Source organism: Hyperoodon ampullatus (assembly GCF_949752795.1).
Source record: "Hyperoodon ampullatus genome assembly, chromosome: 1".
NCBI lineage: Eukaryota > Metazoa > Chordata > Mammalia > Artiodactyla > Ziphiidae > Hyperoodon > Hyperoodon ampullatus.
In genome coordinates, this window is record NC_136914.1 from 122,261,182 (window position 1) to 122,274,335 (window position 13,154).

Below are 13,154 nucleotides of genomic sequence, written 5' to 3' on the forward strand. Positions count from 1 at the left end.
CCCCTTACACCGAGCTGCAGGCCGCGCCTCAACTCCCAGGTGTGCGTGCAGCTCCGGGACAGCGCCGCGGGGCCGGCTCTCCCCACCCCAGCCCCTGCTGCCCACGGGCCCAGCACCGCACAAGGGGGTGCCGGCGCCCCCGGCCGAGCGGGCTCAGCCCCTTCGCGCCAGTCCCTCCCGCAGTCTCACTCGCCCTCCTGTGCCTCTGGCCAGCTTCCTAATGTTGCGCAGTTAGGACGCCCATCCGTCCAAGGGCGGGGCCCTCCCTGCGGGGAGCGGGGGAGGCCAGAGCGCTGCCCGGCTGCGCCCGCTGCCCTCCCGGGGGCTCCCCTCCCCTCACCCCCTCCTGCTCTGGCTCTGCCGCCCAATCCCCGCTGATGCCTCCCAGGTCTGCTCCCTTAACTCCCGGTCACCCTTCTCCCCCGGAGAGCTAACCTTCGACCAGACTGAGCCATGAGGAAACGCAAAGGCAGAGCAGGAGGCGTACCTGCTCTCGTATCGTCGTCGGGCTGAAGGGGCCCATGCCACAGCCTGGCACGGGCGCTCGCACGCGCGTGTGAACCTGCGAGCCGATGAACCAGCCACGCCCTTTCAGTACCTCTTTCCAGCACTCCCAACTCTTCTCTCTCCCTGACACGCAGGCGTCGGTTGCTGGGAAGGTGCGTTGGGTCACCCTCCCCTGGACCAGAACTGCCACGCGCCTGAAGGGAGGCTCTGGGTGGACAGGACCCTGCAGGTGCCAAGAGGGGACGTGTCGTCAGAGGCATGGCTGCGGAGGAGCATCTGACTTGTGCGGAATTCACACATTAGAGGTACACAGGCTTTGCAGACTCTTCTTTTATTTAGGAGACCGACCCCCGCCCCCGCTGGTTCTCGCTCCTGACAGAGGCCTGGGTGACCTGCACTGCTCCTGAACGCCTAACGGGGGAGTGGGAGCCACCAGGACTGCGTCTTCTAGAAAGTCAGCAAGTGGGCAGTTACTTTCATCGTAGAGAAGGGCGTTTGCACACAGTATGGTCACCCCTCTGCAGCCGGCCACTTCTAACTGCAGGATCAGGGAGACGACTTTTTATATTCATATATATACTTCCTTCAATCATATTTTAGAAATCAGCTCTGCCACGCTAAGATTTACAATAAAAATAAAATAATTTGCTCTGTAAACTATAGTAGAAAGTTTCAAATGTCTTAGTTAAAAACTATCTTCCATACAACGGAAAAAGGCTTTTGTATTCCTTTTGGGTGAAAGAAAACCCAAATACGCTGCGGTGGGAGGCTGTCCTGGCACGTTGCTGGGACCCTGTGCAAGCACTTCTTGGCTGCAGGCTGTGAGAGAACAGAGCCACTTTCTTCCCTGCAGGCGCGAGGCCCGACTTCTCCTCCCCTGGGCTCTTCCAAGATGCTTAAGGCTGCTCCGCCGTTGCCTGGTCCTTCGCAGCAGCAACAAGCTCTGTAAGAGCTGGAAAGCTTCTTATGTCCTTTGTCCGCAGGCCTATCTTTTCGATCTGCAAAGGCCACAGGGATGAATCAAGTTACTGTGATGTCAGCTGAACGTGGAGAAGACCCTTACAAAGAAGAAAACAAAACATCCACCCTCACCTCACCCTCCGCGGAACCAGAAAAAGGCAGTTCCCTAATGACTGGTGGGGTATTTCTTACTTTAAAATAAAGGAAGTAAAAAAAAAATTCCTTATTGTAGAATTTATTTCAGGGGGTCATTCTAAGAAGCCAGTGTTAAGTTATCTCAGTTCATTAAATCAGACTCTCACCAGGATAAGAGCCTCTTTTGTGGACTGGAAGAGAAAATTCACACTAAGAGAAATAATAAAGTAATTTTTTAACTGAAGCATTTTCAAAAAACAACTGGCCTGAGACCTTCATTTCTTAGTGTGTCATCCACAACCTTTTCTTAGAAGCTGATGAAGTCAAACAGCTTTGCACAGCAGCTGCTGTGGATCATTTCAGTGACAGAGACGCAGCACGCAGCGTCCTTCCCACCTTAACCCAACAGCCGTCAGGAACTACACGCGCACGCATGCACAAGCGGACCTGGAAAAACCTAGACCAAGTATTGAGTCTCTGCTGGCATGCTGTGGCTCATCTGGGGGCTGGGGTTGAGGACTGCCTTTTCTTTCCCTCCCCGGCCCACAACTCTTTTGCTTGTTTGCCCTTCATGTGTCTATAACCAACTTTGCTGCCTGTCAAAAGACTTCTAAGTTTCTCTTGAGAAATAAAGAACCAAGGCAATGGACTTCTGCCAGAATCATCTCTAAATTCACCCGAAAGGGGAAAAATTTAGATTTTCAGTGATGACCCTGAACTGTATGAAAGAGTGACTAGAAAACAAGGCATCTTCTGATGGGAATGTTATGATCCCACTTCTTTTTCTCTCGGAAAAAGGTCTTCCTTGAGGATCTACTGCTACAGAAAACCTAAGCAGTTGACAAAGCCAGTTTCTGAACACCCCAAAGCTCTGACAGTCTGTGAGGATGGAAGGCCCTGTGTGGAATCCACACCTGCCCCTACGTGAGGGTACCTACGTGAATGTCCACCCACACGCCGTGACATCAACATCTGTGTTTTACAGAAAGCCTACAAAACGCAGGCAGGGAAGCAAAGAAGCTGTGCTGAGGTATTTTTCAAGCACCGCACTGAGAAATCAACGGCCTAATGTTTCTCTAGTTATTCTAAAGCCAAACTAACTAATATCTCAAAAGACCCTCATCTGGCACCCGTGACGTATCAGGCACGTTCCAGGCAGTGGACCAAAAGGACACCATCTCTGCCCATGGGCTCACACCCAGCGGCTTCGGGAACATGAATGCCAGTGAGCCAAGAGGAGGTCAATTCCCTGGGCCTCAGAAAGTCTGTCTTTCCTTTCTCATGTTCCCTAGGGGCCCGTCCTCTTCCTTCAAGCGTCTGGGGCCCTGGCCCTCTTTTCTAGCACCGGGAATGGAGTCCCGGTCCCTCCCAGCATCTCTGGGCTCAGGCGCGCCACCAGCTGGCTGCCGGGCCTTCGGAATGTAGAGTCAGGCCCCCTGGAAGGACGGCGGCGCTCGGGTCACCTGCTCTCCTAAATATGCGACGTCCAAGGCCAACTGCAGCCTGATCTTGTCATCGTCACTCATGCCGCCACCACTGGGCCCGGCGGGGGTGGCGGGAGCGGTCCTCCTGGCTTGTTTCAGCCTCTTCAGGCTCTCCTCCATCTTCCTCACGGAGTTCAGGACGTCCGACACGGTCTCATAGTACCTTGAGCACGAGACACACAGACTGTTAAGAGACACAACGCCAAACACGCCCACGAGCTTTGTGGACCAAAACGGGGATTTTTAAGATAAAAATTCAATTCCAGTAAAAAAAAAAACAAACCCTGCCATGGTAAATACTGTTTCTCAAGACTGAAAGAAAAACAGGGTCTTGACTGTCTAGCACTGCATCCTCTCGGAACCTAAGAACTATGTACATGAATTCTGTCTAAAATTTCAGTCCTGAACACTAAGCAAGAATCACAGGCCAAACTGTCTTTCCATATCAAGGGTGAACAGCTGCAGCTCGTTCCCCAAATGCAAGGAACAAACTCATTTACCATCAGTTCTAGGAACAGCTCATCTTTTAAAAAGTAATTCAGAACTTTTAAATAAAACTAATTGCCTTTAAATAGTTTCAATATAATTTCCAAATTACAAATGAGTTATATTTCAAAATTTTGTTCAAAAGCTGGTTATTTGGCATTTGGAATACATTTCCCCACAGAAACAGTATTATAACTCATTGTTATGTTCTAAGTTAACTCACAAATGCTGCTTAACTCATAACTGCTCGAAAGAAACAAAATAGTACTGCAAAATTAATAATTAAACAAAATCCAACAATAAAATCAAATAATATACTTTCTGACATAACTCAGTGCTGGATTTGGGGAAAAGTAGGGGGAATTGGAAATGAAGAGATGCTCGACCACAGTGATACTGAACACCTCCCCTATTCTCATTAGTTTTAGGATTCTGACACCCATCCTTCAACAGTTGTAATTACACTGCACAACGAGTGTTTCCGCTTCCTTGATTACACTGGTCTCCCCAGCTCAAGTCTGCCGATTATGTGGCATGACTGGAGCCATCATGGACTGACAGAGCTGAAGAGAAAGGACCTGAAAGGAGAAAGCATGCCTGGACTCACAGAACATTCCTGCATGAAGCGACGTTAAGGACAGTCCAAGGCAGTGTGCTGGGGGGGCTGTGGAATGTGCCTGGGCCCCGAAAGGTGTGTGAGCTGGGAGAGGCCAGGCAGAGCCTTGGGTGGGGTGGAGCGAGCACAGTCGGGAAGGGACTGAGTGCCCGCACCCTGCCTTGTCCAGCGATGAGGCCACTGGATGTTCTTACTACCTTATCTACAGGCAGCCTGTGATGGTCCCAGTGATCTCTGACTTAGGGCTTTGCTAAGAAAGTCCAGAATAGTCCGCTTTTAAGTTACTTACTTATGCGTGCTCTCAGAGAGAGCGCCTTCTAACCACTGCTGAATTATGGCTTCTTTGAGCTTATCCTTGTGCCCGCTCTGAAGCTGGTACAACGGCTTCAGAGCACTGTCCACGTAAGAGGAGGCTGTCGTTGGCACCTCCTGGAATAACGTTGGTGGGGGTTAAAGATGAACAGAAAAAAAAAAAAAAAGAAGAAATAGAGTAAGTTACCCAAACCTCACGTTCAAAAGGGCATTACGCAGGTACCAGTTTTGAGACACATACAAGCGTTGTCCACAGAAAGACCCCTGGAGACCAAGAGGGAGCCGTGGAGAGACAGCCAGGGAGGATGATGCCCAGAGCCGAATGGACTCAGGTTCCCTAACTTGGTGTCCACACGGATCACCTGGCCACCCCGTTAATTCCGGGTCTGATTCGGTGTGTGTGTTGCAGGCAGGGGAACGGGGCCAAGTTTTGAGATGGCACATTTCTAACAAGCTCCCACCAGCGACCATCCGCTGCTGGTCAACAGACCACCATTTGAGAGGTTAGGATCTAGGGTGTCTGACTTTTCTTAGCTTTGGTTTCTTCATCTGTGAATAAGGACATGGGCGCTCACTCTGTAGGGCTAATGAGGGTATAAAGTCTTTAGCACGGTGTCTGACCCACGATGCAAGCGCTCGGTAAATGTAACACCCCGTTGAAGAGAAAGGGAAAAGTTGCTAGATTCCTAAAGGAAAAGTAATGAATTTGGCAGTATAAAATAGGTCTCTCCCACTTCAGACCAGAAAATTGGGAGATAAGGTACTCTCGCTAGAAATGGGAATTCTGCTGCGTGTCCCAGATTTTAAAAGGAAAAGGAGAACAGCCCCAGCGGAGGTGAGCTAGGTCTCAGCTCAGCACTCAGCCCAGCCGCTTGCTGCACCCAGAACACGGGCTGGGCGGGAAGAGTAACCCGGACAGCAGACCAGGACGCAGGCTCAGCGCACAACAAAGACGCGGCCCCGCCCAGGCATGTCTGTAGGAACTCCGGGATATTCCAAAGGAACACAATGCTGCAGGAGATTCTCACAGTTCCTGAGAATAATTTCAGTTGTAAATGGCCTAAAATCCTACTATCCAACTGGGAGAAAAGAAAATCTATAGGGAAAATAAGTGAGAACTGACAAGAATGAAATGAGCGTAAATAAACACATGAAAATGAGAGTTCAAGAGGGAAAACTAAAACGCTGGTAAAAACAAATCCCCCAATTCCCATTCTACAAAGTGAGGACACAGAACTCGACTTTGAACACCAGTGTGAGCTTAATTTTTCACCTTATAAATGCCTTTAATATTTTTTAATGCAGCTTTTCATACCTTATCCAGTAAAAGACAGGAGAAAGCAGGTACTTCCAATGACAATATAAAAGAAATAAGGTAAATTCAAATATTTTCAAATATAAGATATGAAGACCAAAAGAAGGGTAGGACTTAAAAATATTTTATTAAAACACTTTCTTTGAAAATACGATTTTTCCTTAAGGCCAGAAGTCCATGCTGTGCAAGTCCAACTACCTAAGTTGTGTCTGTGCCACATCTACTGAGGAGCCCCCTTCTCACAAATAGGGTTTCTCTCCATGAGACGGATTCTCCCCCCGAGAACCTATTTCTGTCCCTCGCTTAACCACTTCCTCCCTCTCTGGCCTTCCTGATATATATTTCCCCACCTCGAAATCCTTTTCAGTGAGGGCACTGACCTTATTGGTTCTTCGGTACAGCCTGGGAACCTCCAGGGCACTTTTCAGGTGACTGAAGCAAGACTCACTCAAGTCCTGGGTGACTCTGTCACTCAAGGCAGGCACACAGGCAGACAGAGACAGCCGGGAGTCCTCCAGGGCCGCTGCAGAGACAGAAGCATGTGTTTAATCACGCTGTCCAGGCCCAGAGGTGAATTCTATTTTAAATACCATCAACATATTTAGAGAGCGTACTACAACAAACCAAATCAAATCAAATTATTAGAATTAAACAAAATATCTCATTCAAGGAAGTTATAAACACAGAACAGAATACAGAAACAACCAAGGGCTTACAACTAGAGAAGAAAATGGTTAGTTAAAATTTATCCTACAGTCTCTAAAATTCTATTGTAAATTATTTCTTATTCAAAGATTTGCTGAATCTAAAGATTCATTTTTACCTGAGATAGATGAAAAATTCTTAAAGCCAATCACTTCAAGTTTTGGCCTGATTGTTTCCAAGAGTTCTGGAAGCTGAAATAAATATGCACTTTATATATTCAGTTACTTTTTATAAATCAAAGGAAGAGTCAATTCTTTATGCATCTACAAACTCTAGAATATTATTAATGAACGATAAAACTAAACTTAGAACTTCCAGTGATTTTCATCAGAAGAAAACAAAATTCCTAATTAATGCTTTCACTATGAAAGAATCCAACAACATGGAAAACAGCATTTTCACGGCTATTAACAGACCCAGAAAATATGCGAAATCATTTTCTATTCTGTAGCTCTCCTCAGTACCAAAAAAACTCATGGTAAAGACACGTTTTTGCTCCAAACATACAATATTTGTCCAAGGACCACAAAATATTCACACTTGAGAAAAGCAGAATTACATATCACAGCACTTAAACACATTCATCCCACAAAGTTCTGTTAATGGTAAAAGCAAGAACATGGAATCTATGTGGAGAAAACAGGAAGAAGTGTTAATAGGTCAGCACTTTCAAAGTATAGCTGAAGATTACATACTACCCTGAAATACTGGGTAAGTGAATTAGAAATAATTAGAATCCAACCCACTAAAGGTCATGCCTGCACAGAGTAAGCGGAGCTAATGCAAAAAACAGCGGTGCCTGGCGTGCTGCTAGCCTGTGGCATCACTGCTGGAAGGGAAGCCGAGGCTCCGGGCTAGCACATCCTAGGCGGCACTGGCAAGCAAGGGGGAACGAACACACTGGGCAGGTAAACGGGAGCAACACCCAGAAGGGAGGTGAGCGGACGTGCTCTCGGGGTGCCCTGGGCCCACAGTTCTAAGCCCCGTGAGGACCGCCGTTGCAAACACTGAAGCCGGCACTTAGAAGTCCTCCGGGACACAGGCTCACCTGCTCCTGAAGCCTGTCCAGGTCTGCGACCACGTAAACAAGCTGAGTGCTGGAAACGGGGACCACGGGCTTCGTTTCGGAAGGGCCGCTTCCTCGGTCTTCGCCATTTCCTTGGGCGACGGAAGGATCTTTGCTGCCAGTTACCGAAGGCTTTTTCATATCCTTGGCACTTTCATTAGAGATGGGCCTGAGTAAAAGCTGAACAAAAGGGTTTCAACGATTAAATGTGTTTCCACCAGCAAGATACATGAGCATTTATACAGGTCAATGACACCACAAAATGCCAGCTGTCTACAAAGGATTCAGTGAATGTTTACTCATGAAAAAACACCACAACCCTCTCCCCAGGCAGGTGTGGAAAATAGAGAAACAGGACAAACTGCAACCCCGTGTGCATTTCCCCTCCTTGACTTAAGTAACAGGCAGAAATGAAACAACAGGCCCCTAAACTAAAGGAAAATTAAGCTCTGGAACATCATAGGTTTTAAAAAATTAATTAACTGCTTAAGGTAAATAATTTACGGTATCTGCTTAATAAATGTATCATCATCATACGCGTAAAAAAATCAAAATCTAAACATCAATTATGCTTCAAATGACACAAATGACAGAAGTGTTCTTTGCATAATGGATTTTTGCTACAATGGAAAAAAACCTACGAGACGTGCCCTGGGATCGAGAAAAGAATGGAATATTCTGGATGTGAGAAGAACTGCTGGCTAGCATCTTGCCTGGGCGTGGCGTAGCAGGCCCAGGCCTAACAGAACTGTACCCACCCAACCATGTCCCAGGAACTGCACGGTCTTCGTGAACGGTTTCATGGAGCAGGGTGGGCTCCTGAGACCCCTCTGAACAGAGAGAGGCAAAGGCAGAGGAGACGAGGAACTTCCATGGAGCACCGCTGTCTGCCAGGCCCCTTGGTTATCAGTTTGCTGGTCAAATCTCTGTCTACTCCTCACGACAAGCACAGACCGAAGCTGTTTTCCTACTTTACAGATGAAGAATCTGAGACTCAATTTCCCTAAGACCACGAAATTAGATAGAGAGTGGCAGAGCCCAGGTCTGACGCTGTCTTGCAAGCCTGTGCTCTCTCCACTGAGACCCTCTGCTCCAGCTGACAGAGTGCTTTCCTCTCCATGGATGAGGCCTTCCTCATGTCATCTTCCCTAAGCTTCCGCTCACATCTCTTTTATACTCATCACCTTGCCGTGGCCGGGGGGTGTGTCTGTCACTGAGCTGTCTATGCAGCAGGCATCTCTGAGACGCGGGTGCAGGGCCTGGCGGGGCTGGGGGCTCAGCAGCGGACCACACGAGTACTCCCGTGGCTTTATGCACAATATCTAATAAACCATCAGAGGCGTGCGGACACTTAATGCATCCAACTACTACTTCTGAAATGGAGGGAAGGGTAATTAATTTTACTACCTTTTAATTTCAACCACTTGGAGTTTTTACACTTCCAAAGACTAGATACTAAAGTACACATTTTAAAAATCATTTTCATTAAAATGAGCATTTCTGTTTTAGTCTGGAGGTAAAGATCCTGGTTTTCAGAAGGGAAAAATGAGGTGGCCGGTGAGGGGCTTTTCCAAACGACAAAGCACTGACCACGTGACAGCAGACGCCCCTCGAGGCCACACGCGAGAGAGTGAAAAGGAAACCCAGAAGCGGAATTGGGTAGCAAGTGAGAAGCTGGCCTGCAGTCCCCGCATAAACCTCTCATGACAACACGGCCTTTAAAACTCTCAGCACGTTCGGCTTCGCCCATCTTTAATTCGTTTCAGCCTCGATGAGGGATGAGCCACCCGCCAGCCCTCACCTCCTTGACAAACACGGAGTACCGCGCCAGAATCTGCAGAGTGAGTCTCCACAGACGAGGCACCAGCAACGGCAAGAACATCTGGTCAGACCAACACCTCTGCAGGCTGCTCCACGTCCTGTGAGAAGCCAAGAGGCAATACGAACTTCCAGCTAGACAGAAAACACACGGTTAAGGAATCTCAGCTGAAGGGCTAACGGCTACAATCTTCAACGTACAACCCAAGGGTGAAGCCAGCGGCCTTCTCAAGAACCCTATGTGCTCAGCAAAGCTTCAGGGAGGTGTTTCTAATTTTACATGACTCCCCCCAGCCCCAGCCATCTGATAAACATTAAACATAAACGGCATTCAGAAACCACCAGTTAGCAGGCACTTTATACCAAATCAACAAACACGAGCTGGGGTGCCAGTCACTGGCAAGGGTTTTCATCTTCGGTTCTGAGTTTGTCCTGTCTTCTCCTTCCCTCCCGCATATGCTATTTCAATACAGGATGTCGATTACATATGGCCATTTTTGGCAAAAACAGCTGGAAACTAACTTTGAGGCTAAAAGAGTGCAGTTTAGATGGAACTTGGCTGCACGAAAGGGAGCAGAAAGTGGAGTGGAGCTGCCCCAAGACCCTTGTGGCTATAGGAACAGCCACCTACTAGGTGAGTGGCCACCGGGCATGGCTACAACGTGACACAGATGAACGAGGCTGTAGGGATGCAAATGATGCAAACGTGTCTGCAAAGTGTATCCTAACCCCGGTCACCTGCGCACTGTCCCAGGACTGGCCCAAGCGCTCTGGAGGCCCGGGGCAAGGAGCCCCAGCTGTGAGCCATCCCCCAGAGGGAAGGCCACCCTGATCCTTCACCTCCGCTTCAGAGAGAAGCGGAGCGTGGCCACTTGGCTACAAAAAGGGCTGCTCCCTTAACCACAGCAGCGGTTATATCCCCTTGACACGTTATACTGAGGAATGAAAATGAGGTCTCCTTCCTGTGTTCTTAAAGCAGACTTTTTATCATCTCTGTACGGCAAGAAGCTCTATAAACCCTTTTTTAAAAAAGAAGTTAAAGTACGTCTTTGGGTCTAACTTACAGAAGAAAGGAAAAGGTGAAAGTGCCCCCAGGGTACTGAGATCCCCAAGATGACTTGGTGAGCCTACTTAACTCACTTAGTGACAGCCTGTCATTTGTCACTTTGAGGAAGTTACCTGGTGCGTCTTCCAGGACATCTGTAAGTGCTGCTTCTAAGGATCCCGCTATTTCTCTAAATCTGAGAGAAAAACAAGAGTGTAAACTGTTGTTTTCTCTGCTGCAGGCGGCTGTCCCACCCATCCTCCCCTCTCCCCACGAAACAGGACCTTCCTCCACTGGCTTGCTGGTGAGGCCAGCGCTGTCAGAGATGCCGCACCAGCCCTGATGCCTGTTCTCCAGACTTTTTTTTTTTACCGAGCAGGAAATAAACGTGTCTCAATTAATCCACCAGGAAGCCATTCCTGGCAAGTCCCACCGGCTATAATCAGGTAATCACTTCGAGGCCATAAGACTGGTTTTTCCAATCCTCTTACATCAGCCCTATCAGAAGAAAGTGAATGTCCCCCAAACTAAGAAATGGGAAGGCTGTATTCTGTGTCTTTGTTTGCAGCTTGAGAAAAATCACTGAAGGCAGGCAGTTACACCAGAACAACTGCCTGGTGCTCTTCCAACGTCTGCTGCCGGTCTCTCGCGCTGCCATGGTAACTGGCCTGCCGGCCCTGAAGCTCGAGACCTGCTTCCTGGATGGGTTTTCTTTTTCCTCTGCTGGCCCACTTGTCCCCTCATACCATCCTGTCACAGACTTCTATTTTAATGACTAGTGTGGATACATTTTTATGACTCTGAAAACTTTGTGTGTGTGTGTGTGTGTGTGTGTGTGTATTTCCTTAACTAGCTGCTTACGTCGCATCTTTCTTCCCAACTATATAACTCTTCCATCTTCATACTTTCTTCACCATACACTCTTCTGTCACCTGCTAGTTCCTTTGCTAGCAATAAATTCTGACACATGCTTCACATCAATTTACTGAAGTCGTAATTCTGGTTTTTGGATAGCACTCACGTGCTTTTTAAAAGCAGTTCAGAGACTGGTTTTCAGGAGTAAAAGCACTTCACACAAGGAGCAGCCGCCCTGCCCGCCACAAAGGTGTGAGTGGCTGACAGCGGAGGACTCTGGACCGCCCTGGCCACTGGAGCTGGCCGGTGCCCGCAGCGTCCCTACACCACAGGGAGGGAAGGGACTTGTCCTCTGCCCCGTGAAGCCTGCGAAAGGCTCGTCTCTCCAAGCAGCAGGGAGAGGCACAGAGGGAGCAAGTGACAGGAGGCAAGCGGGGAACAGAAGAGAGCGCCGGGGCCCAGCGAAGGAGGCGGTGGCCCCGAGCACAGCGAGGAGGGGGCAGCTGCCCCGCAGAGGAGGCAGCAAACCAGCACCTGCGTCAGCCTCAGCCCCTCAGCCCACCTTTCCTCCAAATCCACACAAAACACGGAGAAGGCCTGACAGCTCACACAGCGTTGTTTACAACAGGGAACACCGGGCCCCAAGGAAGGGAAGGGCCTGTGACACACAGCACATCGACGCTGAGCGCAGCATGAAGGGAGGTCAGCTCGAAGCTCTGCAGCCGTGAGAAGAGCAGGCATAATTCAATGCAAGTGAAGACACGGGATAAAATTATATGTACATCTGTGACAATTCTGATAAACACACAAACGAGAAAGTGCAAGAAAAATGCAGCAGACCCGACACCAGTACATTTCACACAGACGTGCTGACTGCGTGGGACCAGCTGTTGGACCCTTGAAAGGAAAGCAGTCAATGTCACGTGACCCAGCTGTCCCCTCGGCCCCCAAGGGCCAAGAGCCCAGCACCAGCCCTTGGCACAGCCTTGCCGGGCAGTAACTTCCAGGACTGAAGTGATACGTTATACTTCTTAGAAAAGAAACAAAGTGAGACGTTACTTTGGTGGAATTTGAAAAGTTATGCTGTAGTCTTCATGTGTATATGGGATGCTATTCTACTCTTGATAGGAGATTTGTAAGAAAGGCAACCCCAAATACAAACACTCCCAAATTCTTACACTTGGGTTTGGGGAGGGTCTGGAGACGCACTTCCCAACGCACGTCTCTACTTCACGTGTGCACACACTTGCGGACGGTGGAGGGAAAGGAAGGTACGTTAGTGCCACACGGACTCCACGTCATAAAGGAGCTACACCATGCTCAGCGCGTGCTGAATGTAACAGACACAGAACACACATGTGACCGTCCTGGGAGCATATAACATTCTAGCGAGATTTCAATTAAAAAAGACCTAACACTGCCTGTGGCATTTAAGGGGCGACCAGCCCAGATTCCAGGCAGCCACTGATTCGCTACCATTTGAGACTGTTCTGCGCACGTGTGCATTTAATCTCTTCCTATGAGAAACAGAGTCCTAACCCTACTTTCCAATACTCCCATAAGAACAAATGAAGCGCAGACACAGTAGGGTACCTGGGGCAGAAGGGGTGTGCAAGTGCTCACAGAACGGTGTGTGTGGGCCAGGGCTGCCTTTTTCCTGAAGGTGACGGAGATGCAGGCATAGAGTCAGGCCCGGGAGCATCCACCTGCTACTGAGGGTGCAATATTAATACTTCTTCCTAGAAACATGTCAACACATCACCACCCCACTGGCTTTAGGCTTACTTTAAATGACCCTGAAGTGAATCAGGTAACACTACAACTCTGACCCCAGCAGTGTTTGCAGAACA

The 13,154-nt window shown here is 48.7% G+C and overlaps 1 protein-coding gene across 1 annotated transcript in view; it reads right to left on the bottom strand.

Moving 5' to 3' along the window:
• Nucleotides 1-822: 822 nt before the first annotated feature.
• Nucleotides 823-13,154, bottom strand: part of COG2 (component of oligomeric golgi complex 2) — a gene marked incomplete at its 5' end in the record, with an annotated part of 41,503 nt that continues 29,171 nt past the window's right edge. Inside the window, 8 exons of the mRNA XM_079707743.1 lie at nucleotides 823-1,505; nucleotides 3,066-3,249; nucleotides 4,478-4,617; nucleotides 6,196-6,338; nucleotides 6,639-6,711; nucleotides 7,569-7,766; nucleotides 9,388-9,539; nucleotides 10,584-10,645. Coding sequence (XP_079563869.1) covers nucleotides 1,404-1,505; nucleotides 3,066-3,249; nucleotides 4,478-4,617; nucleotides 6,196-6,338; nucleotides 6,639-6,711; nucleotides 7,569-7,766; nucleotides 9,388-9,539; nucleotides 10,584-10,645 — 1,054 coding nt within the window. The 3' untranslated portion in view covers nucleotides 823-1,403. The remainder of the gene's footprint in view (nucleotides 1,506-3,065; nucleotides 3,250-4,477; nucleotides 4,618-6,195; nucleotides 6,339-6,638; nucleotides 6,712-7,568; nucleotides 7,767-9,387; nucleotides 9,540-10,583; nucleotides 10,646-13,154) is intronic.